This window comes from Dendronephthya gigantea, unplaced genomic scaffold (assembly GCF_004324835.1).
Source record: "Dendronephthya gigantea isolate DGI-Jeju-01 unplaced genomic scaffold, DenGig_1.0 000056F, whole genome shotgun sequence".
Classification (NCBI taxonomy): Eukaryota; Metazoa; Cnidaria; class Anthozoa; order Malacalcyonacea; family Nephtheidae; genus Dendronephthya; species Dendronephthya gigantea.
Window position 1 is genome coordinate 305,462 of NW_021163066.1, and position 25,073 is coordinate 330,534.

A 25,073-nucleotide genomic window follows, 5' to 3' on the forward strand; every position below is an offset into this window, starting at 1 on the left:
ACATCACATGAATCGATTTGTAATAGTTTTATTTGAAATACAACCATTACTTTCCTAATAAAAGACGAATCGTCTTAATATGTAGACACGAGTAATGTAATTTTTAACTATATATGAGGGACAACACAATCTGATTTTGTATTTTACTTGTAAAACATAAAGAATTGCGCTAATGTTGATCTCAGTGGTCAGTGAACCCACAGAGCAAAAATGGCCGCAATAAAAAGAAAAGAAATAGAGTGAACTGCAGTTGTCGCGGCGCTCTTGATGTCATTGGTGATTGGCTTTGTTTGTTTCATCAACCAATTATACTGCTTTGTTTTTTTCTGGTTTTGCAGTTCTTTTCCAACAAGTTTGGCCGTTTTTTCGTGATAATCGTTTAACCATTTAATCTGAAAATAATTTCGTTCGTTTAGTTCGAATAGTTTCATGAAACTGATGAAAGTATTCAAAGGTTTTATTTATGAGGAACTCTGACGTTCCTTTCACGATGTATAAAAAAATGGTTAAACTAAATCTACATTGATATTTTCTACAATCAACGTCTTGTGTTCAATGGTATTGTCTACTAAACAGTGTTTGTAAAACTGCTAGTGAATAATCTATATATTTTATATAAATTCTTACTTGTCTGTCACTCATAATTGTTTCGTCAATAAGTTTTCGTTGGATTGGGAACTGAAAGGCAACGAGACGTTTAAAAGAGACAAGAACAAAAAATCGTTTACAAAATTGAGATCTTGACTTACATAACAGATGGGTTCAAATGTATAATAATCAACGTCATTAAATCGATTCTAAACAGAGAAGAAAATTATTAGTAATTACATCTCATATTTTGCAACTTCGCTGGCAGAAGCTGACTCTCGTAAGGCTGACACAAGTTTAAAACTGATACTAGGCTAGTAAGGATATATTACTTACAGGTGTAGAGGCGTTCACTACAACAACTGCAGTTTCAAGACGAATGCCGAAATTCCCATCCTCGTAGTAACCTGGTTCTAAAATGTAAAAGGAGAAACGTGCATTGCAGGTAAAAAGTACAAGAAACTCGTGGAGTTATCTTGAACGACTTACCGTCGGACAATACAAAACCAATTTCCAGCGGTTTCTCGTACGCAGCTGGGCAACCAGACGCGATACGTCCAGGCCCTGCAGGTGATAATATATAAGATTACATCATACGTACATAAAAATGCAGAGGGGTTTTGTAGAGGGTGTGAAGCCCCCACCGCCTTTGGGTGGGCTACGAACACCAGCTGATAATATTCTACTTGGATATTTGAAAGAGAGAACCCCACCCCTCCTGGTTAGAGGGGCACACCCTATCACCCCCGCACCGCTATCATCAATACACTCACCTTCGTGGATATAGAGAAATGAGCCGATTCCATGCCCTGTGCCATGACGATAGTTCCAGCCGTTCCTAAACAATGGTTGTCGAGCCAAGATGTCTACTGCACGCCCTGGAAAATAGAGTTGTTGCGTAAAACTCTGGTTCAATCTGTTTCAAAATGTTTCCAGTTTAATGGCAGATTTGGTGAACAAAGAGACAGGCATATATACTAACAAAAATCATCAGAAATCCGAATGTATAAAGCGGCTTTACGATTCTAGGGCAGTGTTCTTATCACTAAGCTATGTTGCGAAGCATTTATCTCCATCACTTTTTACAGACTCAATCTCCTATTGTATCTATTTAAGAAAACATTGCACTTGAAGAGAAATCTATGACACTTACCATATGTTCCCTGAGGAAATACTGCCATGGCAAGATCAATTTGTCCCATCAGAACACGAGTAAAAGCACTCTAACAGAATGAATAAAAGCGTTGACATTTAGACTTAACTGAAGAATCTACCGGCACTAACAGCAGAAAATGCAACTTACTTTCTGCGTAGGAGTTGGCGTTCCAAAATGAACTGTTCGAGTTACGTCAGTACTGCCATCTCTAAAAGAAACAGGAGTGAATAAACGGTTTAGCCCGATTGCCCATTTACGAACTGTTTCACATGAGTTCGTGTTGATTTTTGAAAGAAATCATACAGGTATTGTGAGCCAGTGTCAACCAACAGTGTACTATTATCCGTAACCTTCGCGTTGGTTTCTTTTGATGCCCTGTCAAAGCGAATCACTGCGTTATAAACAAGAAATCACATGTTAAAGTGAGAACGGTAAAGTAGAAGTCCTACCTGTAATGTATCACAGCTCCATTTGGACCAAAACCAACAATCGAGGCAAAACTAAGTCCTTTGTATAAAGCTTGTTTACTAGAATGAGTTTGAAGAATTGATTTAGGTATTTTTTTTCGTACGAGACTGCACGCATAGAGCTGTTCGACGGAAAGAAATAACGAAACAAATTGAGTAATTCACTCAAACCTTCTGTATTCTTCCATTTTCTTTTCCAAAGAAAGTTCTGTGACATCGGCTTTTTTTGCCACCTATGTAACATGAAAATAATGATCATCACAACAGTGTTGACATGCGTTGATATAACGTGCAAAACGACGCTTACACACCTGTTCTTCTGCATACAAAAAGAATTCAGCCAATGCAACGGAATCTTTCAGCTGTAAAAGCGAAAGTTTTTAAGGAACAGTACTTCAGGAAGAAAATTTGTCAGAGTGATAAGAATATTCACTAGCTGTATGTGAAGAAAACATACGTTTGCATTTCGCATTCCATCAAGTTCAACTTTATTTTTTTTTCCTTTCATCAAACGGATTGGAGACCATTTCAAGTACTGTTTATTCTAGATGGAGGAGGATATAATTTAATTAAATTTCGCTGGTTTTTTCTCGCAATACACGTTCCATACTTAGGTTAGTCATGCATGACACCTATTTTTGGACTTACTTCGTCATTCACGGCGAGTTTCAATGCGTGGCTGTCTTTGGGACTAAGCTAGAAGCACAATATAATCATCTATCAATCAGACCTTCATCGCGAATACTGGATACTTCACATAACTTCTCTTCCTAGAGGTCCAGTAAGGATCATCTCTTATTGATTCAGTGTTACTACAGGAGGAAACCTAAACTAAACTAACTTTATTTATACTGGATAACTCTATCAGTTCTAAACTGTTCTTCCTAAAGGTCCAGTAAGGATCATCTCTTATTGATTCAGTGTTACTACAGGAGGAAACCTAAACTAAACTAACTTTATTTATACTGGATAACTCTATCAGTTCTAAACTGTTCTTCCTAAAGGTCCAGTAAGGATCATCTCTTATTGATTCAGTGTTACTACAGGAGGAAACCTAAACTAAACTAACTTTATTTATACTGGATAACTCTATCAGTTCTAAACTGTTCTTCCTAGAGGTCCAGTAAGGATCATCTCTTATTGATCCGGTGTTACTACGGAGGTAACCTAAACTAAACTAACTTTATTTATACTGGATAGCTGTATCAGTTCTAAACTGTTCTTCCTAGAGGACCAGCAAGGATCATCTCTTATTGATCCAGTCCCAAACTGAGTTTATTGGCAACTACTACACAGACAAAATGTTTACACACCCATATTTTAGCATTACTTTCTTGACTCAAATTCTTCAGTTCCTCTCTTATAGTTCCATAGAGCTTTCTCTTGATGCAATAAGTCTTACCAGAACAACTGGATAACTTCAAATGTTTCTGCACTTCTGAACTCGAGATCTTAGAATCATTCACGAAAAACCTACACATTCAAACACTTCTTACAGTTAGGAATTCATAAGCAAATTGACAAATCATACATCAACTATGATGTAACACGTGCAGTGGCATCTGAATAAAGCGAACACAACTTCCCAAACAAGGTTTACTGAAGCAGCAGAATAAAACAAAAAAACTTACAAAACTTCATTCGTTTTCACGATGACATAAGCAAAGAACACGGGATTATATGGAATTTCGTTTCCACGCAAATTCAACAACCCTGGAAAAAATTGCGATGATGAATATTTCAGTTTTGTAACTAACGAATGACCTGGCTAATTGGACAATTAGATCTCTACAGAATCAATAAAAAAGGAACAGTTTAAAACTGATTGAGAGCTATTTAATATGGGAAATGATGTTTAGGTTTCCTCCTGTAGTAGCACTTGATCAATAAGAGATGATCCTTACTGGACCTCTAGGAAGAACAGTTTAGAACTGATAGAGCTATCCAGTATAAATAAAGTTAGTTTAGTTTAGCTTTCCTCCTGTAGTAACACTGGATCAATAAGAGATGATCCTTACTGGACCTCTTGGAAGAACAGTTTAGAACTGATAGAGCTATCCAGTATAAATAAAGTTAGTTTAGTTTAGGTTTCCTCCTGTAGTAACACTGGATCAATAAGAGATGATCCTCACTGGACCTCTAGGAAGAACAGTTTTAGAAATGATAGAGCTATCCAGTATAAATAATCTTGGTTAAGTCGAGGTTTCCTTCTGTAGTAACACTTGAACAATGATTCCTAATTGGGAAGATCTGCCATTAACTTACAAGCGACGGAGTCTAACTCCTGAACAACATGAGCTGTTGCATCAACTTTCTTTATTTCGTCTTGGACATCTTTCACTTTGTCCTCCCAGGACTTCCCTGTTTGTTTGAAATCGTTAAATTACTAAATATTGACGTGCAAATGATCCTGTGTCAAAATACTTGTGGATAAAAACCTGTGTATTTCAACTCTTGAACGATAACCGTCACATTCGGTTCAGCTGGACGTTTTGTCCAAATCTCGTCAACCAAGTTATCCGGATACCCAACAAACGTGATATTGGCATCCTTTAAAGGCTGAAGTAAATTTTTCAAATACATTAAAAATCAGATTACCTTACTAGACCTGTTTTACTTCACCTGGTGTTAATTAACGTACCTTGGCCGTTTTGTCCCAAGAATCTGAAATGAAGTACGTTGAAATGAGGAAAGTTGTACGTCGAAAAAGAAATCATTTATGAAGAATATCAGTGAAAATTTCAACTATAATTTATTCTTCACGTACCGATGCTAACAAGGAACGGGTCAATGCCAACTCTGTCCGAAGATTTCAGCTTCTACGCGAGGAAACACACATCCTTTGTTAGAAATGTTCAACGAAATGTTCATTACCCAGCTGCAAATTTTTTCTCAACTTCTCTTACCTTTATGAGCCATTCCGTTTGTGAGGGGGTACCTTTCTCCCCTGAATAAAAAACATTTGAATCCGACTGAGAGTCAGAACGGTTTCTCTGATCAATGAAGACAACACTCACGATCTTTTTGCAGAATCCAGTTGCAATCCAATTGTTGTTCAGCTTGAAGAAAATATCTGCCATCTGTCCACAACGCTGCTGAGTCCAATGTTACAACAGCCGTCCCTTAATATAAAATAGCCCGATGGGACAATTTTTAGCTTTTTTCTCAGGGAAGATGTTATAGATTCAGTGATGTTCTATTTGTTTTAAAGTGTTCTTCCTAGAGGTCCAGTAAGGATAATCTCTTATTGATCCAGTGTTACTACAGAAGGAAACCTAAACTAAACTAACTTTATTTATACTGGATAGCTCTCTCAGTTCTAAACTGTTCTTCCTAGAGGTCCAGTAAGGATCATCTCTTCTTGATCCAGTGTTACTACAGAAGGAAACCTAAACTAAACTAACTTTATTTATACTGGATAGCTCTCTCAGTTCTAAACTGTTCTTCCTTGACGTGCAGTAAGGATCATCTCTTCTTGATCCAGTGTTACTACAGGAGGAAACCTAAACTAAACTAACTTTATTTATACTGGATAGCTCTATCAGTTCTAAAGTGTTCTTCCTAGAGGTCCAGTAAGGATCATCTCTTCTTGATCCAGTGTTACTACAGGAGGAAACCTAAACTAAACTAACTTTATTTATACTGGATAGCTCTATCAGTTCTAAAGTGTTCTTCCTAGAGGTCCAGTAAGGATCATCACTTATTGATCCAGTGTTACTAAAAGGAAGAAGCAAAAACTAAACTAAAAGTAGACTATCTAACAAATGGAAACTGTGACGAGTAATCAAGTTACCAGCAGATCCATCAAAGCCACTGATAAACTCTCGTCTCTTATCACGCTGTCTCACGTACTCACTCTAATCAAACACAAACATATTTTGAACTCCGACCATTTCTTACGGAGAATACAAAAGTTGTTCATTTTACAAACCCCGTGCGCATCTGTGGCAGGAATTATGTAAGCACTCAGGTTTGCCTTTCTCATTTGGTCACGAAGATCTGCCAAGCGATCGGTCGTTTTGACGACTGTCTTCGGATAATACTAGATGGGAAAAACAAAATGAAGTGAATTGTTTCAATGAAACTTTAACGAGCCTACAATTTCAATGAGCAAAGCAGAAAAAAAGTTCCAAATGAAAAAAACACATCTTGAGAAAACAACATATGGTTATAATATAAGAAACGTTTCATGTTTCCACATTTAAGGTCATCTTCAGCCAGATTTAAGATGATAATATTCTGTCTGAAGATGGCTTTATTAAAGTAAAGTTGTATCTGGGTCACGATTTAGAGTTGACCCCTATTGGAATATATTATGAGAACTATCAGTGGCAGCACGCAGAAAGAAAATTTCAGGAAGTTAAATGGCAGAGAATTAATTTAAATATATCGAAATAGTTTCATCTAGAAGTAAATGAATCAGTGATAGAAGAATATTAAAATAAAACGAGCGTGTGTAAAGCCAGTTTTCCACTAGCGATATTTTTCCCGCGAAGTGACAGTTTACTTTTGTCTCAGAGCTCTCAACTTGCAATCATCTGGAACGAATTGCTCAAATACAAAGGAATAAATTCACTTCGCGCGGAAAATATCGCTAGTGGAAAACAGGCATAATAATGCTCCGAGGTGGCAGAACTTTCTTTGAGAGTTTCATAGCTTTCATTCAATTGATTTTATCAAACTTTGGTCAGTTAGAAACGGCTAGACAGTCGTTATTTCCTTTCGTGCTAATCGACCATGCCTGTGACCATGCGCGTGAGCATGCGCACACCACGACATAGTCAATACACAGGTCCTCGAGATCAGTTTCGCTTCGCTGGGGCGAAACTAAAGCATATGATTAAAGCATAAAAGCAAGTCTAACAAAGTCACATGCGTGAAATTACTTCTCTGTAAACATACCGGGGGGCTTTTACTGCAGTCTCGTATATCAGCCTTGCTGGAAACGCTTGCGTGAATAAACACTAAAAAAATACACGTTTCATATCATACCAAGGCAATACAAACCAGAGTATATGGATGATATACTGTCATACAAACGCCAGACTCGTCCATAATAACAAATTTTATAGATTCAATGTACAACGAAACTGTTTGAAATTCCAAGGCCAAGTACAAACTAGTTTTAGGAATCGTGAATGCTTTCCATTATTTTCGACGTGTACAGGTATAAATATAAAAGCGTTTTTTACACCAATGACAATGGCTATGGCATCAGCTATTCTTAGCAAAAGTGTAAAACACGGATTAAGCTTTTAGCGCGCAATATATTAAAATTTTTTTAGATAATAGTGCAGGAGTTGGATACTATGACATCGTGCAGGATGTTATTATAATCAGTCATCATTTCGTGGGGTCTCTCACAACGTTCATATCATATTCCAAAGATGAGAACTTAAGATTTCACCAATGTTTGAGTGATAGACTTCAATTTTCCCACTCAAGAAGTCATGATTACAGTTTTGACTCCGAACAAGCTAAATTCCTTCGTTTATAGCTAAACATTTTGTTTACCACAAACCAATAAACCCCTTCCGATTCATTTATAATACCGACTTAAATAGATATTCTAACATATATATATTCGACCTGGTATCGCTTATAAAATACCACCTCTAGCTGGATCTTGTCTTTTACGAAATCTGAAACGTTTTTATTTCCAATACTGCATGGAAGAAACATAATGCGATAGATTTTCAAAAAAAAAGTAAACCTACACAATGTTGTTCTTATTTGTAGTAGGCTGTGGTCTAATGCTCACATTCAAAGTTAAAATATGTATTCATAAACAACTACTGCTATCGTTCATCGTTGCTAGTCTTGCATAATACGAGTCCATTGAAAAAGGTAGATTCCTCCTATTACCTTATTAACTTTAAAATCGCTTTTCGCTTAAATTAATAGCTTGCAATATAAACTTGTTTATTTTTGCAGCATCTTAGTCTTAGATTCGCAGCTGTACGGTCAGAAGCAGCTTTTAAACACACGGCAGTAATCTACCGCGAATTTTTGCCGGTTGCCCAATGAAAATACATACGACATATTATTAATACTGAAATTGCTGCTTACCTGAGAGAATGATAACTGCAAACTTTAGTTCCATCATTATGCTTGCCTGAAACGGAAACTTGTATTGTGAATTGAGTATGCAAATACCAAATATCGTTATCACCAAAGTGATAAAGGAGGGTTTGAGGTTAAACAAACAAGCTGTTTACGCAAACAGTTCGCAGGCGTTGAACACGTTGTGGACTAGCATCCAATGGCTCTATGACAGTTTCATATTACATTATTCAAATGAAGATTATCACGTTACAATATTGATAAACCATTAAAAAATGCCAATAAGGAGTGTTATAATAACATGTGCGAGATGAAATGACCGCAGCCGTTGAGCACTGCCAATATTTCAATATTTTAGACACTTGAAATAGTGTGTTGTGAGAGTATACGACGGAATAAACGCACTTGACGAGCCAAAAATGACAGAAACAATATCTCGATTTTCAACAATGTTTGATTTTTTTACAGGGAATCGAGTATTTTGTCAAGTTCCTTGTGGGAACAATGCTAGTCGCTGGACTGTGATCAATCAGCGTACATTAGAACAAGAAAACACGTTGGAACAGGCAGATCAACCAATTGTTCTCACATTCCATCCGACAATCAGCGATGTACTGACGAAGAAATATTTTTAAAAAAATAACAAAGCATTTCATTCTTCAGTCATTTCTGGCTTCAAGGCTGGTCTCATAGGTCATCGAAAGTCGGTGATCACTAGAGCATAAAGTGTCTTGTTATTTTGTAGAATTCTACTCGTCACCAGCCAGAAACAATATTGGCAGGCTGTCACTAATCAATGAAGCCAGGGTTTCAAGGTTACATGCGAGGAACGTGCATACAGACACGGAACTTTTTCACTTACGTTTTCACGCCAAACGCTGACGCTTGTGGGCACAGAGCCTAGTTTTTATAACTCGCAAGGCAGTCGGCGATACTTTGCGATGATTGCCGATGATCAATGGAGTGGAAATTTTTCCGAAGAACAAAGCATTTGATGCATCAAAAAAACTGATGATAGAGAACGCCAATTGTCTGCGAGTTATAAAAACCAGCAGAGTTTAGCTGACTGCATTAGATCAATCAAATGTCAAAAAAGCTTAATCAACCCAAATTGGACTTTATGGGCTGTTCCAGCATAACAAGGCTGTTATATCATATTTGGTGGGAAAGTTTTACAGTTGGCAACAAGTCGGGTCAAGGATAGTTTTAACTTCATTTATCATATAAATGCATTTTATGTACATTGAAGAATAATATCAATAATAGTTCTCAGAAAAAAATCTACACTTTTAGATTTAATATACATAGGTTCACCATGTCCGTAGCATTCATTTCAGATCCTCAATTGCCTCATCAACTTGACTGATGTGTTCCTTCAATGCTCCCCATTGTTCCACTGACAGGGAAATGCCTTAGAATATTTGACAATTGAAATTTCAGACATCTCTCTAATACAGACATCTTTCTAATACAGACATCTCTCTCTAATACAGACATCTCTCTCTAATACAGACATCTCTCTCTAATACAGACACCTCTCTCTAATACAGACATCTCAAATGAGCAGTTATCAGATTTTACCTTTTTTTCCAGGTTTCATATTTCCAGAATCATCCTCATAATACTCCCTAATATCAATCAAGACCTTTCCCTTGAACTCTCGGACAGTCAAATTTCTTTTCTTCCCAATCTAATAAAACATGTTGGACCTTCATTACAACTTCATTAACTCTGACTGTTGTCAAAGACTAATACAAATTAAAAACATGTCCGCCGAACAAATGAATCTACATATATACCTTCAAGGGGAGGGGAGTTATCTACATTATCACCTTAAGGGGGGAGAGAAAGTTAAACCAGGATCCAGACATTAGTCTACTCATTGCAATAGGTCAATGTCCTCTCATATTCATTCACAAAGTACATCAGACCAATATGGTGTTGTCACCCAATTTGATCTGGATAGACTATCAAGAGATATTGCACTTTAAAATACAGGCAACGCTACTATAGTAGTCTAGCCACAGCTTGCTTATATCAGAACAAAACCAGATTTGCTGCATTTTCAAACGTTTGTATGGAGGAGACAGTTTAAAAATCCTGAAACACTTTATTCTAGGGACAGCTTAATACAGGGTTGACAAAACGCTGGTATATCTGAATGGGTAGAAAGAGAAATGAGAATAAAATTGGAGAAACCTCAAATGTGTAATTCCCCTCGGAGCTCTTCCCAGACTTCTCTTTTGATTTCTTCTTTGCTTCTTTCTTCGCAATTTTCTTTCTTTCCTGTAATAAATGAAAAAGCACTTTATAAACATGACACTTCAGCAGAAAATTAAACAATTCTCTGACGGCATTATCGAGTGGACTGAGTTCTTCTCAACTTATTTGCCTAGTAAGAAAACTAAACATAGACGAATCGAGATACTCTTAGTACAACAGGCTTGCAAACAACTAGATATGATAGCATTCATCTTAAAAACAGTTAAGATAACAAGTGCCTTTTAATACAGAAGACATTTTGGGTCTGTCATCTTGTACATGAATAACATGATAATTTATAGTTTATATAATGTTTACGTACCTCAGCATCGGAATCCTCGCTACTGCTAACGTCATCTTTCTCTGCTTTTCTCTTGGAAGACATGATTTTATTAAAACGACGGCAAGTTTTACTTTAAAAGCTTTGAAAATCAAATTATTGTTGTTGTTATAGATTGCTACACACGTGCGAACCAGCTTTCGCGGAAAATTGCGCCAAATTCATGCGCTAGTACTCAGTTATTTTGATTGCGCTGATACTCTGGAGAATTCAACCCGCAATGGACCATTTCAACGCAAATGGTGTCATATTACATTGCTATGTATTGTGGGGAACAATTAGGGATTGTAATTATGTAATTAGGAAACAATTATGATATGGACACGTAATAAGAAGAGATGAAGGAGAGCTGGTCAGAGATATTATGAAATGAAAAGATCAGAAGAAGATGTGAGGTGGTAGACATTGCAGAGAAGATGAGGGAAGCAAGGTTGAGATGATATGGACACGTAATAAGAAGAGATGAAGGAGAGCTGGTCAGAGATATTATGAAATGAAAAGATCAGAAGAAGATGTGAGGTGGTAGACATTGTAGAGAAGATGAGGGAAGCAAGGTTGAGGTGATATGGACACGTAATAAGAAGAGATGAAGGAGGACTGGTCAGAGATATTATGAAATGAAGAGATCAGAAGAAGATGTGAGGTGGTAGACATTGCAGAGAAGATGAGGGAAGCAAGGTTGAAATGATATGGACACGTAATAAGAAAAGATGAAGGAGAGCTGGTCAGAGATATTATAATAATCATGGAATGAAGAATACGAGTTGTTAACTGCAGAGAAAATCACGAGCGCAACGTTGAAAGGTGTGGAGCGCTAACAAGAAATGCAAGTCAATAGATTTTTGTATTTGCAAGAACGATGAATGAGCTAACAATATAAATATCTCGGATTACCTAATCTCCCTTTACATATAAATATAAATTTAAAATTTTAACTGCGAAAACGTCATTCGTTTTCAATGAAAATAACTGCAAGTCTACCGTAGACGGTCAAAATGTACAAGAACACATGGATAAACTTGTTTGGAAACGTTTTAAAACGGTTGTTCGCTCTTTATAAACAGCATCTGTGCAAAGAAGGATCTCTTTACTTGCATCGGGGTTCATCGTAACACCATCGTACCATCGGCGAAAAATCGTGGCATCTTCGTGGTGAGTAACTTGATAGGACATAATGTGCTAGTGGTAGCCAGTTAATCATTAATTGCCCTAATATATGACCTCATACAACGAAGCCTTTTTGTCCCCTGAGCCAGTGACGATGTATTTATCGTCTGTTGAAATGTCACAACTCAGCACTGACGATGATTCTTTGCTCTAAAGAAATTGTGAAATATATTAACGCGACATAAACATGTTGGTTTTAGGAGGAAATGACAGTTTCTCTGATGTGAAATCTCGCTTGCATATTTCACTAACATCTAGAGCAGCAGTTTTACCTGGAAAATGCTTGCACCATAAGGAGTTCTCCAAGCGTTCAGTAAATTGTCCTTGCCCGTGCTAATAAACCATTTTCCTGACGAGGCAAATTTCAGGGCGAGAACACAACTTTCGTGGAGGTGAAGTTGATATTTACTTGGCTTGGTTTGATGTAAGACTTCCACATAACTGTTCTCCATACTAGAATGAAAAAGATGTTGTTTTAACTATCATGTAGCAGTGCGTTTGTCCACCCACAGTCTCTTCTGTGTTCTCTCTCAGTTGACTGAGTTAAGCACGGTTGGATCATGCAGAGGTTGTACATGTTCTTGAATGAAAGCTACCTTAAAGTGATCTAATGTTGTACAGAACTCATGTGAGTTGAGTTAAGTCTCTCCTGTGTTCTCTCTCAGTTGACTGAGTTAAGCATGGTTAGATCATGCAGAGGTGGTACATGTTCTTGAATAAGAGCTGCCTTTAACTGGCTAGTTATTGCACATAACTCTCTAAGAGGTTATTAATGATGAGCTAATGTTGTTAGTTACTCACCCAACAGCTAACCAGTCGCCAGAAGGACAGTAACCAAGAGAAAATATTTGTGAACTGAAGTCATGTTGTTGTAACTGCCTGCCTTCCCTGAGATCCCAAGATCGTACAGTGTTATCTAAACCACCTGAATATGAACAAAAAACACCAGTCATTGACGATGGTCACAACATGGTAACGTTGGTGGTATCCATCAAGAAAAAGCGCTCATATACCTGTCCATAGTTTTGTACCATCAGGAGAAATATCAATACAACTAGCACCATCGGTATGTCCTTGAAACTGTCGAACTAAAGTCTGATTATTTAAGTCCCAGACAGCGATATTCCCATCACTACAACAGCTGAAACACACTTTAGAGTCTGGGCTAATGGCCAACGCATAACATGCGGGCGCATTAGATGTAAGTTCATTTTTAATTCGAGGTGTCGACGATGCGAGATCCCATATTGTTAATGTACTAGCTTCACCTCCAACTATCAAAGTCCTTCCGTCTGGTAGTAATTTGCAAGATCTGATGTAGTTATCTCGCTATAAAAATAGAGCAGTTGTTTGTACATCATGATAGCATCTTGTCGAAATAAACTATAAATTATGTCCTCAAAAACAAAAGGCAACCGTATCGTTCAAGTATTTCAAGGTGAAGCTCCGTGACTCACCAGGCATTCCAAAGTTGATATAGGAGTCTTCCCCGATACTTGTTCGATATCCCAAACCTTGACACAACCCTGAAAAAATATTGAATATTGATAAAAATCTTGTTTATTCGTGGAGAACTCAAAGTCTCTCTTGGAATACCAGAAACTTTTACGGTCATTAGGGTCAGGTTATGTTTGAAATGCACATGCGAATTGTCAATTGTTCTTTCCAACCGAAATTGCTTTGCAACTTGGTTTGTGAAACAAAGTTTTAATGATCAACCAACCTTTCCTCCAGTGTAAACATGTCTTGTAGGATGACTAATGGTGACAGCACAAACAACCTCCCCATGATTCAATGTGTTTACTTGACGTGCATGACGTGGTATGTGTTGGCCCATCAAAGCGTCTGGGGGGAATGGTACTGGCTGTGTCTGACCATCGCTGACGATGTACGAATACGTTGGCTTCCCATTCGCTATGCTAGGCATGCCGGGAGAATGTGCCATACGACTTGAACTGTCCATCGAGGAACCCATCTGAAAAGACATATGCTTGAGCTTAAGTTATCATTCAATGGTTTGAATATTTGAAAACGAGTCAAATTGATCACCAAATTCAATAGAAACATGTTTGGGAAAACTTGGCAAAGTTTCATTAATGACCTAGGTTTGACGTCGTTTTAAAAATGTACATTCAAGAAATCCATCGTTTTCGCCCGTATGACTTTGCATAAACACGCTTCCAGACCATGTCTCTATTACCTAGACTATATGCAATCATTTTTACTTACCATGCCAGGTCGGTATATTCCTAAAACGAAAATTACTAAGTAAGTATTTTATATGAGAGCGAACACACTTGATTTCACCAACAGTGATATTGTATAGTTACGGGCAAAGAAATGTCAACAAATGTCGGCTCGCAGTGATTCAGAGTAAATACAACAGCTTAAACTGAAATATGAACACTGCAAATCTTTACTTTAGTCCCACTCCGACGAGAGTTCATCGTGAAAATGAACAAACTCTCTTTAAAAATAGGACAGAATTATAGTAATGATCGTGTTGAGTATTTTGACCAAAAGCCTACCTCCAGGGGACATGGAAGACGACAAAATTGGAGGATACGAGTTTCCACTAATATCACTAAAACAAAAATATTTCATTAGACCTTCTTTGCTGGACATCTAAAACTGTTCTTCCTAGAGGTCCAGTAAGGATCATCTCTTATTAGCTATATAACTTCATTTATACTGGATAACTGGACACTTACTTGCTGCCTGAATGACCCATCATAGGGTATGGACCGGACGAATTTCTTACGGACGAAGATGCTACATTAGAGTGGAATAAGAAACGATTAATACAAATCTGATGTTATAAACTCAATTTAGGTGGTAATGTTCCATAGAATCTTACCCACAACACGACCAGGACTTGACGAAGATCCCGACGATCCTGACTGAGAGGTTGGCTTCTTTTCTGGTAACTAATAAAGAAGTAATTCTCATACATTAACTTGGTTTCCAAACCTTGAATAGGAAGGAATAAAATGTGAGTTAGGTTAACAATGTTTGCCAACTGTAGCGTTAGGATACCTTGTGTTTTGATGAAGGCGTGGAAGAGTTCGAAGAGACACTGTGTGGACTACCGCCGTCTTTTTTGGGTTTCTTCTCGTGAATGGGAGAATCACGATCGCCATTCTGAATACCAGGCGGTGAAGATGCATCCTGCGAGTTAAAATGAAGTTATAAATTCTCAAGACTCCATCTTTTTAACCTACCAGGACGCATGTTTTATACTGTACCTCATCTACGACTAACTCAGCGTCACTTTTATCACCATCACTTTCCTAAAGAGAAATACAACCACAGTTAGTTCAACAAACACATCATTACCAGTACGAATAAGATCTTCTCGAGTTTAATAGACAGACCACTAAACAGTAACTCAACATGAAGTAAGAGGCAGGTGTTCACCAGCTTCGCATGATTGCCTGAGCACATTTGAGCTAAATTTAGTGCTATTCTGACAACGTTTCAACTAAAAAAGAAATTACCCACCCTATCTGAATCTTTGCGATCATGTGGTCGTTTGGCATTTGAGGTTGGTCCTGTAGAAAACATTGAGAAATATTAAATTATAACATGTAGGATCAATTAGAGGTAATCTCCACTGGCGCTCAAGGAAAGTAGAGCTATCTTGCAGGTTTATACTTTAGGTTTCCTCCTGTTGTATCATTTGATCAAAAAGAAATTATCTCCTTAGCGTATATGTAGTTTAGTTCTCATGAAAAGAGCCATCTATTATCTTTAACAATAGTTTAGTTAACAAGGATTACTTTGTCATTCTATCCTACCTTTCCCATCGTCACTTTCGTGAGAAGAATGGTCGGAGGGCCGGAACTTTTCTGCACGTGAAGATGAGCCAAGAGGTGAGATGGAATGCTGAAATGTCGAAGAATACCTACGATTAAACTTCTTCATCCACGCTGACAAATTTCAGACAAAAACACGCCAGAATTGTTTAATAAAAACACATTTGGATTCTTACCGAGTGATCTAAACATCACAGTCAAGATTAGGTAGGAACAATGCATATAGAGAAGAGAAATAAAGGAATATGACGAGGATGTTAAAGGTGATGGAGGTACAACTAGGTACAACTTTGTCATGATGAAAATCTACAGTTTGACCTTACCTTTTTCGTCTTTAATCCCAGGCATCAGGGACATATGTGATGGCATCAGTTCTATGACACTGCCGGCTGGGGGGAGATGTGGTAGATGCCCACCAGGGTGGGGAAGGGAAATAGGTGGTGCATGAATGTGAGGCAAACCTTGCTGATGTAATTGTTGTTGCTGAAGAGAAGAAATACAAACACATATTTAGGAATTGTTCACGAAGCGCCTTTGTAGGAAGACGAGTTTAGAACTGACAGAGCTATCCAGTATAAATAAAGTTAGTTTAGTTTAGGTTTCCTCCTATAGTAACACTGGATCAATAAGAGATGATCCTTACTGGACCTCTAGGAAGAACAGTTTAGAACTGATAGAGCTATCCAGTATAAATAAAGTTAGTTTAGTTTAGGTTTCCTCCTGTAGTAACACTGGATCAATAAGAGATGATCCTTACTGGACCTCTAGGAAGAACAGTTTAGAACTGATAGAGCTATCCAGTATAAATAAAGTTAGTTTAGTTTAGGTTTCCTCCTGTAGTAACACTGGATCAATAAGAGATGATCCTTACTGGACCTCTGGGAAGAACAGTTTAGAACTAATGACATGGTGTAACCAAAGATAAACAAATCGGTTTAGATCAATCAATAATAATCCTCTTACTCCTATTATAGCATTTAACTCAGTCATCGTGACTTGTTTTGCTCGTTCAACGGCGGCTGCCACTTGTTGTTGATGCTGGGGGACAGAAAATGGATAAGTTAAAATAAAGCGATTATGAATCCGTGTTAAAACCCCAAGGCACAACGAATCCAGTTAATTATTAGGCGATTTATAAATGAAACTTACCTCTGTTGATAAAAATGGAATGATTTGAGCACATATTGCGTTCAGACGCTTCGCTATTTCAGTCTGCAAAACAAATATTTGAACTGTAAGATTAATGCAACTTTGGGAATGCAGTAAACGAACGCATATGGTAGCTGAATGGAAAAAGAAGAAGATTGTCAGTATGACTAAGTTGTTGTTGACCTTGTGTGACAACCCCCTGCATGAATCAAGCCAAAAATGAGAGTCATATGCGACTAATGTAAAACAATTTTATTCATTAGAAGATGCCTCGCACAGATAGAGGTCCCGCATGGCTTATTGTGTATTAAATGGCTTAAACTAGAACATATTCTGTGGACTTCTTTGGACTGAATAAAGGTTAAAAAAAGGAAGTCAATAAAATCTGGCTGGATGTTGAGATAAGGAAGAACACGAGATAGGTTTGGAATGCAAAGATTTTCAAGAGGCTTGCGTCAATGGTCTCCTATCATTCTCGATCATTTCTTTTCGTTATTGACCCTGAAATTTGAGGATGAACACATGTAAAATTGTATTTTATGACTTTGTCACTCAGCGTTATTTCAGACAAGTTTCACTAACAAATCTTTAGGAATTCCGTTTTTATGAGACATGATATGTTTGAGCAGACTACATCAATAGACAAGGTGCGAAATGACAAGAAACAAATAATATCGTTTTTGTGATATTTTTAGCAACAACAATTTGATGAAGATGCTTAATGCTAAACAGCGTCCTTAACAGCGCCCTTAACAGCGAATACTATAGCTGGTTTTTTGCGACAAGATTGCTCTAAGGAGGAACTTTTCGTAGTAGCATCAGCCAAGGATACCAAAGAACCTTTGTCTGTTAGTGAAAGCCCAAGGCATTCGCCTCAGTAGGATTGAATGTCCATTCCTCCTAGCACACGTAAGATCTTTATATACTTGTATTTATAGAGTGGCCATTAATGGTCTAATATCGATCCAATCTAGCAATAAAGGAATTCATATCACATGCAAGAAGCATCTTAATGCGAATTCTTTAAATTGAGCTGTCATCAGAGAAAATATATGACAAGTTACTAAAATATTTCCAGCAAAAAAATAATCATTGGTTCGCGTTCCACAAGTATTCATTAACGTTTCCTGTTTTGAGAGTGTTGGAACATGGCGTTTTTTAAAAGAATTCAATTTTTCGATCAGTCTGGCTCTATTGTCGTCAACGGTGATGCATGAAGGCTAAATTGAATTGTATGGATAGACTGAGCAAGCTCGACACCTCCCTTAAGCAAAGGTCAAGTGAGCCTTAAATATAAGCATTATTTTTACTGGAAAAAACCTACAGGCCAGGGAACATGTATGATGTTCATGGCAAACTGAACCAGTCTAATCACACGAGATAAATCTGTAATTACAACCATCATTATATCACCAACGAGACAAAAACATCCTCTCAGGAAACCCAGAGGGAAGTAATCTAAGTATTAGCATTAGTTTCGCTCGACTCTCAAGAGGGGGAATCTATAATGTTTCTTCTGAGTTGGGACTCATCTTTCATCGGTTATTTGGACAAATGTATATTAATACTGCTGGCCAGTTTGATAAGATGCCCTAAAAGACAAGGCTTAATGTATCTCTAATCCACTTAATATAAACCATTTACGAAAACATCCTCGCCAGGAACTTCAGCTTAACAATACTGGACTATTGTGTGCATCATGGACTCATCTTGGCGTTTAAAGTCTGCGGTCTTAACCGCAATATGTGCGAAGGAATTGTGCCAAAATATGTGCTGTTAGTATCTATTACCAATATAATAATCATGGTTTAATGATGACGTTGTTAACGAATGGTTTAGGGAGATTAATAGGCTTGTAACAGAGCTGATTTGTATGTCCAGGTGGTGAAGTGATTAGCATTTACAAGATAACAATAGAAATGAATTGTCAATAGTCATCAATAGGCAGGCATTAGGAGAGTATGCGTGCCAGTCTTAAGATGGATCATGGGGTTTTGATCAAGAATGTGGAATGGAGAGATCAGAAGAAGATGTGAGGTGGTAGACATTGCAGGGAAGATGAGAGAAGCAAGGTTGAGATGATATGGACACGTAATAAGAAGAGATAAAGGCGAGCTGGTCAGAGATATTATGAAATGAAGAGATCAGAAGATGTGAGGTGGTAGACATTGCAGAGAAGATGAGGGAAGCAAGGTTGAGATGATATGGACACGTAATAAGAAGAGATGAAGGAGAGCTGGTCAGAGATATTTTGGAGTGGAGAGATCAGAAGAAGATGTTCCGGAGAAGAGGAGGGAAGCAAGGTTGAGATGCTGTGGACACGTAATTGAGATGTTCTCCTTAGTCTAAAACCGTAAGAGTGGAGTCCAGCACCAAAACACCCAATCCAGTTTTTATTCGTCCTTTACTATCTCATCACTCAATTACTTTTATCCAGCCACCTTGAATTTCACTGTGAGTTTATATATAACCAAGCCATGCTGTGAAGTGTATAGGCATGTCGCAAAACTGAGGCGGTGATGCTCAAAATGAAAACACTTGCGTCGAGTTGAAGACAGGTCTAAACACAACCCTAAAGGTGAAAGAAACGTGCCCAATATTGCTACACTCATCACTCATCGTTTGGCATTGAGATAATAAAAGAAATAAATACGGGCGAATGACCATGCGTCATCCGAAGATAATTCGGGATGACATTACCTTTATCATCGGTAATCGGTGTTATTCGCGTGAATTTCATAAGAAAATTATAATTCTCCCTTAAGCAATGAGAAATTCGCGTTTTCATGGCGAATAAACAGAAACTACAGATCTGGTCACGAAGTGTCAACATTTGTATTAAAGTTGATCAACATCTGCTCCATAATGCAGCTCTTAAGTAAACGTATATTTTAATCTAAAAATGTTTAAATACGATCCGTATAATTATTTTCTCATCCACCTCATGCGGTTCCCAAGAGCTCGAGTTAGCCTTAAGGCGCGACGAATTTCCAACGCAGAACGGTAAATCAGATATCCACACATGTCTGGCCGCATTGAGAATAAATAAACAGCGCTCGGGGAGAAACACGCACGAAGATGCTTCAAGATCTTTTAGATGTCGAAAATGACACCTCATTCCACGCCATACATTAATAAACTTGTTCGTCAATCATATCTTGGAGTTTCGTTTGGTAAAAACGGACGTCGTTCAACTGGGTGAGGAAAAAGTGTTCCCCATACTTAACCGCAAAGCACTTGGAATGGGATAACCGCGCTGCCTGTTGACTGTCCCATCAGGACAAAAATTTACATGTGAATGAGACCGTACTTATCTCCTCACGGACGTGAGAGGAACGACTCGGTTCAGTATTGACAATGAAAGAAAGGTCCTCGATGCTTTTGTGAAAGCGTCTGCATATTGTTAATTTTTTCCATGCCTATTCATTAAGGCATAAAAACAACAAGATCCTTAAACAAACAATAAAAGCTGTGCTTCTGTCAGCGATAAACTAACACTAACTTAACTATGCATACAACACAGAACCACTTGTATATATGAAAAACAATATTCGACGTTGCGCAAAGATGGAGGCAACGTTACAACATTCAAACCCTTCTTAACAGGATTGTCAATCTATTTCATATGAACGCGCTAAGGATGTCACACACGCAAAAATAATTATCGACACAGCTCATGGTAACCAAATATTTTAAGGGCCTTCTTTTTGAGAGCTGATAAAGTCGAATATACGAAAAACCCTTCTGTCATCAAGTGCGTGATCACCAAAGTAGGTTGGAACAAAAAAGGGGGAATTTGCTACAAATTGGAACGGTTTTCTGGTTCGTTTCGAACAAATTAGCAACATTAGAACGACGTTTGCGACAATTTCGAACGTATCCAATCAATTAGAACGATCCCGAGCTCTCGAAATGGAACATTAAAATGAAATTACGAAATTCATCGGTCATTAAAAACAGCGAAGCAATATTGTTCCATTGACGGGGTCATTTTAGCGGAAATGGCTTTTTCCTCTTAAAAACAACAAAGCACAAAACATTCATTATATGTTTGCCGCATCATTAGGATGCCATATGCATGCATTTGAAATAATAACAATCATATGATATATGAATGGGCAAATGAAATGAATATATATGTGTAATAAAAGGAAATGCAATGAATATATTACACGTACTTGTTTATGCATTTCGACGTTAAGCCCGTAGGACATTTCGTAATACTAAACAAGAAAAACATAGATTAGGGGAATCATACACATAATGCCGCGAAAATCGGTCGACACATGTTGTATGTTTAGCGATGTTCATAAAACATACGAAAGCCACAAAACCGTAGCCACAAACCTAATATTATATCGGGAGAGTTATAAATAACCGCGGCACAAATGCAACAAAATGTGTTTTCACCAGTAAATTTCAAAACAAAACAATAGTTGAGGGATATTTTCGGCGCCATAGTCCTTATGCATAGTGCTAACTGGTTATTTACGTAGGTACTATGACCACAAGGCAAGTGTTAATGAAATAGAAGGGTATACAATATATGAAACAGCTCACTGCGTTTTAAGTAGAGGACAATACCATTATCTCTATAGGGGGAGCTTAGCTTGGGCACAGTTATTTTATCTGTACTATGCGCGTTGTTGACGTGTATCATTACCAGAGCCTTTGTGTCAAAACACTGTTTCATCAGAGCATCGTAGTGACAGCGAATAAAAGCTCATAACAGAACGCGTTCTTACCATAACATAATGACGCTGCATTTCAGTCTTTTCATTTGCAAGTTTTTCACACTCCAGCTTCAAGCTAAACAAGGATACACGCACATAAATATAGTGATGAAAGCGGCTGATAGGATTAATTTCATAGGGCGTCTCGCTGAGAGTTAACCGACACACACAGGAATGAAGGCAACAAAGCCCTTCATATTATGAACACATATTTATACTGAGGCGAAGCCGCAAAAATTTAGGATCATCGTGATTTCAAAGGATAAAAAATGTTTGTTTAATTTGAGTTTGATGTGGCTTTCGGATGGCTTAAGCTATTTCAAAAGGTCTCGATTCCATTAAGTGAGAGTTGACATACACAATGCAGTTATAAGCACAAGAATAGCCGTCTGATAGATGAAAATTCCTTGACATATAACATATTCGGCACCTTAATGCTTCAATACATGAATAGGACTATAAAATTATATAAACACACACATTTCAAGAATCGATGTCTTAATATAATAAAGACTCGGTCATAAAAAGCTGGAAGATCAAAGACATTATTAAGTTTTGAAATGTGTTTAGAATACTTGAAGTGCTCTATAAACGAACGTTTAGGCCGTTCTATCGAACATTTAATGTGTTCGATCGAACCTTTGGAGATGTTCCACACAATTACCGCAAAATATCGAATATTTTGAAATCCAAGGTTACTGGTATAAAAATTATAAAAACAAGCTTGAAATTTAACGCCCACTATAACTGTAAGCGGCCAAAGCCTAGGACATAAAAGGCGAGGATATTAACATACAACTCATATATCACGCTAATATTTAATCGTACACCAAGCCATTACATATTACATTCCTCATAGCAGTTATGAAATATCTTTTATGCAATGACATGTTCAGCGCCGACATATTCATATATTTCATCAATACAAGTAACGACTTAGAAAGATCTTCCTAAATACGAAAATCGTAAACACATCAATACTACCTGTGGTATTGTGCTTGAAGAAAATTGAATTCCTCCTTTATGCGATCACAGGATTCTGTGACTGTAAACTTGAACGGTTGACCTGACGGCGTATGCGGCGTCTATGAACGAAACGACATCGTAAATTTATCTCGCGATGAAGGAGCGACAAAGCGGCATTCGATATCGTGCAGCGATGTTCGCGAACACATCAAATTGATACATAAATATGTTCTAAGAACGGTAAGCTTACCGTGTGACGATTCGTTGTATACATAGCGATTGAAGCTTCGTAAAAACTTTAGATATTCCTTTGGGTTCGTAGATGTGATGATCTATTATAATAGCAAAACGCCAAAATCTTTAGAATGAATCCATCAACAATAATCCAAAGAATCTTGATATTTATAACAATACATTCGCTCGGATACACACGCTTCGAAGATTTCCCAATCTGTCCGTTCAGTAAGAAAGACCTTTGTTTGTGGTAATACTTTCACGTCGATTCGACCCAAAATTGCGTGTATTTGCTCGGTTTTGAAATGCTGTGAGGGAAACAGCGACCGCAACACAATAAGGAGAAGCAAAACTGACAAGACACAAGGCACGCGGCGAGAAATAGCGACATAACACCCTCAACTCTGTGCCATATATGGAAAGTGTTTAATCTATATTTATTGGCCCTGTAGTCAAAACCAATCAAACATGTCCAGTATTACGCGAAGATCGAAAATATCCCACGTGGGGCACTCTCTTGGGGGAAACCATGGACCAATCAGCGCGCGAGAAATCCTGTGAAACACCTGTAGACTTGGCGTTAATGAGATCAAAGTGTCATCCTGTACTTAATGACCTCAGCCATCAATCAAACCCACGTGGGATAGGACAGACAATGCCATTGGTTTACGCCTCTCTCACTTAGATACAAAATACTAAAGAGACCGAGTGCGTCTATTTTAACACTTACGAAAACAATACTCATCATCGGTTGTTTGAAGCGAGCCAATAAAAAGCCCAATGTGTAAGCAATTTCATCGCTTTAATGTTTGGGCAATATCATCGCTGAGAATTTTTCATCGCTTCGAATCCACGGTGGTCTTACATGCTCAAGGGGACAGCAAATTAGATAAGCAGAATTTAGAATTCCTATTTATTTGGCCTTATGATGATCTAAAAAAAGGCAGCGTGGGCTTTGAGATGAGCACACATCTTTCGTTGGCAACTCTATGAAAATTGACAGTACTTTTTGTTCGTGATAATAAAAAATCGAGACTATTCGTGAGCGCATATGTTCGAGATCTTTATGACGATTCTACCGCATTCTCGAATCCCTTCCTGCAACGTTCCATGTTTCCAATAGTACTCAAAATTCGTTCTTTCGAACCAAATGTGCTTTTTAGAACTAAAAAATTGTCACTTAGAACTGCCGAAAAGTGTTCTTTCGAATTGCACAAAGATTCTAATTTTAATCACCTTCTGGTTTGGCCGAAGCTATCAATATAATCAGGTCGGCGCGGTTATTTTAGCACTTGTCGGGCATCATAAATAAAAGAAGATCTCAAAGGAAGCTTGGTTAAGTGTTCTAAGAGGTTTCGAGATGCGAAAGGAACTTCGTTGCAAATATTCTCGCATACGGTTCGTTTGTATTCCTGGCGCCTTCTTGCCTTAACAGGGCAAAAACCTAAAGTGATAAATAGAAGCCTAATTAATGCCAGTTGTTTCCAAAGGCGCGCGCGCGATTGGGTTTCTGTTTGTGTTTTTCACACTACGAAACCGAACCTCAAACGTTTTTTTTTTGATACCCCAAAACACACGCAGCATATCAAAGGACAATTTGCCTCAATTTTAACACCCCACTTTACCGATGTTTACCTTGCAAACCTACATCTCGCTGCGACTGATGAAATCTGTGCGCGCAAATTTGTATGCTAGTTAAAAGTTTGGCCAAATTTGTAATTTTGTATGCTCAACTTAATCAATAACGACCCACATGCTAGCAACAATTGCACGTGCACAGACGGTGAATTGTAAATTGAAACAGGTCTTTCAATCAGTTTTAAAATTATTTTTCGCGAAACTAATTACGCATTTAAACCTCTTTTTAATATAGAACACACTTTAGAAAGTAGAAACATTAGCGATTAGAATAGCCTTTTAAGGAAGGAAAAAGAAAAAGTCATTTACACGCAACAAAAGGTCTCTTTCAAACGGGGCTGTATGAGGAACATAATCGCTTTTAAAATATTGTACAATACAATTGTCGAGCGCCCATATTCACCTCCGCCGTCCGATGAATTAGTTTTGTATTCTGCTGTGGTTTAATCTGACTAACCGCAAAAAACATCTGTGTTTACGATGACCGCCACTATA

General features: G+C 37.7%; 3 protein-coding genes across 3 annotated transcripts; all 3 read right to left on the reverse strand.

Moving 5' to 3' along the window:
• Nucleotides 1-24: 24 nt before the first annotated feature.
• LOC114529347 (xaa-Pro aminopeptidase 1-like) lies at nucleotides 25-8,700 on the reverse strand. Its single transcript, XM_028551116.1, has 26 exons — nucleotides 8,281-8,700; nucleotides 7,114-7,175; nucleotides 6,143-6,253; nucleotides 6,005-6,068; nucleotides 5,229-5,333; nucleotides 5,118-5,158; nucleotides 4,979-5,030; nucleotides 4,853-4,875; nucleotides 4,650-4,770; nucleotides 4,477-4,572; nucleotides 3,843-3,924; nucleotides 3,525-3,684; nucleotides 2,860-2,907; nucleotides 2,669-2,755; nucleotides 2,523-2,573; nucleotides 2,383-2,444; nucleotides 2,194-2,271; nucleotides 2,048-2,119; nucleotides 1,892-1,952; nucleotides 1,742-1,811; nucleotides 1,362-1,466; nucleotides 1,078-1,152; nucleotides 925-1,001; nucleotides 750-797; nucleotides 628-678; nucleotides 25-392 (listed from the first exon to the last, which is right to left on the reverse strand). The coding sequence occupies exons 1-26, from the start codon at nucleotides 8,315-8,317 to the stop codon at nucleotides 189-191; spliced, it is 2,043 nt and encodes a 680-aa protein (XP_028406917.1). The 5' UTR covers nucleotides 8,318-8,700; the 3' UTR covers nucleotides 25-188.
• An 811-nt stretch (nucleotides 8,701-9,511) lies between these two features.
• LOC114529355 (activated RNA polymerase II transcriptional coactivator p15-like) lies at nucleotides 9,512-11,020 on the reverse strand. Its single transcript, XM_028551134.1, has 4 exons — nucleotides 10,859-11,020; nucleotides 10,474-10,560; nucleotides 9,856-9,964; nucleotides 9,512-9,685 (listed from the first exon to the last, which is right to left on the reverse strand). The coding sequence occupies exons 1-4, from the start codon at nucleotides 10,919-10,921 to the stop codon at nucleotides 9,603-9,605; spliced, it is 342 nt and encodes a 113-aa protein (XP_028406935.1). The 5' UTR covers nucleotides 10,922-11,020; the 3' UTR covers nucleotides 9,512-9,602.
• Nucleotides 11,021-11,700: 680 nt separating this feature from the next.
• On the reverse strand, nucleotides 11,701-23,366 carry LOC114529310 (transducin-like enhancer protein 4). The gene is made up of 22 exons (XM_028551066.1): nucleotides 22,957-23,366; nucleotides 22,725-22,825; nucleotides 21,753-21,816; nucleotides 21,186-21,230; nucleotides 17,008-17,070; nucleotides 16,822-16,896; nucleotides 16,182-16,341; nucleotides 16,035-16,042; nucleotides 15,841-15,928; nucleotides 15,545-15,594; nucleotides 15,289-15,333; nucleotides 15,080-15,211; nucleotides 14,901-14,970; nucleotides 14,755-14,815; nucleotides 14,572-14,627; nucleotides 14,273-14,292; nucleotides 13,767-14,018; nucleotides 13,501-13,569; nucleotides 13,057-13,372; nucleotides 12,845-12,968; nucleotides 12,316-12,496; nucleotides 11,701-12,193 (listed from the first exon to the last, which is right to left on the reverse strand). Exons 1-22 carry the CDS (start codon nucleotides 22,978-22,980, stop codon nucleotides 12,086-12,088), a joined length of 2,112 nt encoding a protein of 703 aa, XP_028406867.1. The 5' UTR covers nucleotides 22,981-23,366; the 3' UTR covers nucleotides 11,701-12,085.
• Between the last annotated feature and the right edge of the window lie 1,707 nt (nucleotides 23,367-25,073).

What these genes read in the sequence shown, in the direction of transcription:
- LOC114529347 (XM_028551116.1), bottom strand. Translation starts at nt 8,317, where the DNA reads ATGATGGAACTAAAGTTTGCAGTTATCATTCTCTCAG. An exon ending in GTGAAAACGAATGAAGTTTT is followed by an intron (nt 3,685 to 3,842) that starts GTAAGTTTTTTT and finishes TTGAATGTGTAG; the next exon opens with GTTTTTCGTGAATGATTCTA. An exon ending in AACTCGCCGTGAATGACGAA is followed by an intron (nt 2,756 to 2,859) that starts GTAAGTCCAAAA and finishes TCCTCCATCTAG; the next exon opens with AATAAACAGTACTTGAAATG.
- LOC114529355 (XM_028551134.1), bottom strand. Translation starts at nt 10,921, where the DNA reads ATGTCTTCCAAGAGAAAAGCAGAGAAAGATGACGTTAGCAGTAGCGAG. An exon ending in GCGAGGATTCCGATGCTGAG is followed by an intron (nt 10,561 to 10,858) that starts GTACGTAAACAT and finishes CATTTATTACAG; the next exon opens with GAAAGAAAGAAAATTGCGAA. An exon ending in AGGGGAATTACACATTTGAG is followed by an intron (nt 9,965 to 10,473) that starts GTTTCTCCAATT and finishes ATGTTTTATTAG; the next exon opens with ATTGGGAAGAAAAGAAATTT.
- LOC114529310 (XM_028551066.1), bottom strand. Translation starts at nt 22,980, where the DNA reads ATGTATACAACGAATCGTCACACG. An exon ending in CTGAGTTAGTCGTAGATGAG is followed by an intron (nt 15,212 to 15,288) that starts GTACAGTATAAA and finishes TTTAACTCGCAG; the next exon opens with GATGCATCTTCACCGCCTGG. An exon ending in GTCTTCCATGTCCCCTGGAG is followed by an intron (nt 14,293 to 14,571) that starts GTAGGCTTTTGG and finishes TTTTCGTTTTAG; the next exon opens with GAATATACCGACCTGGCATG.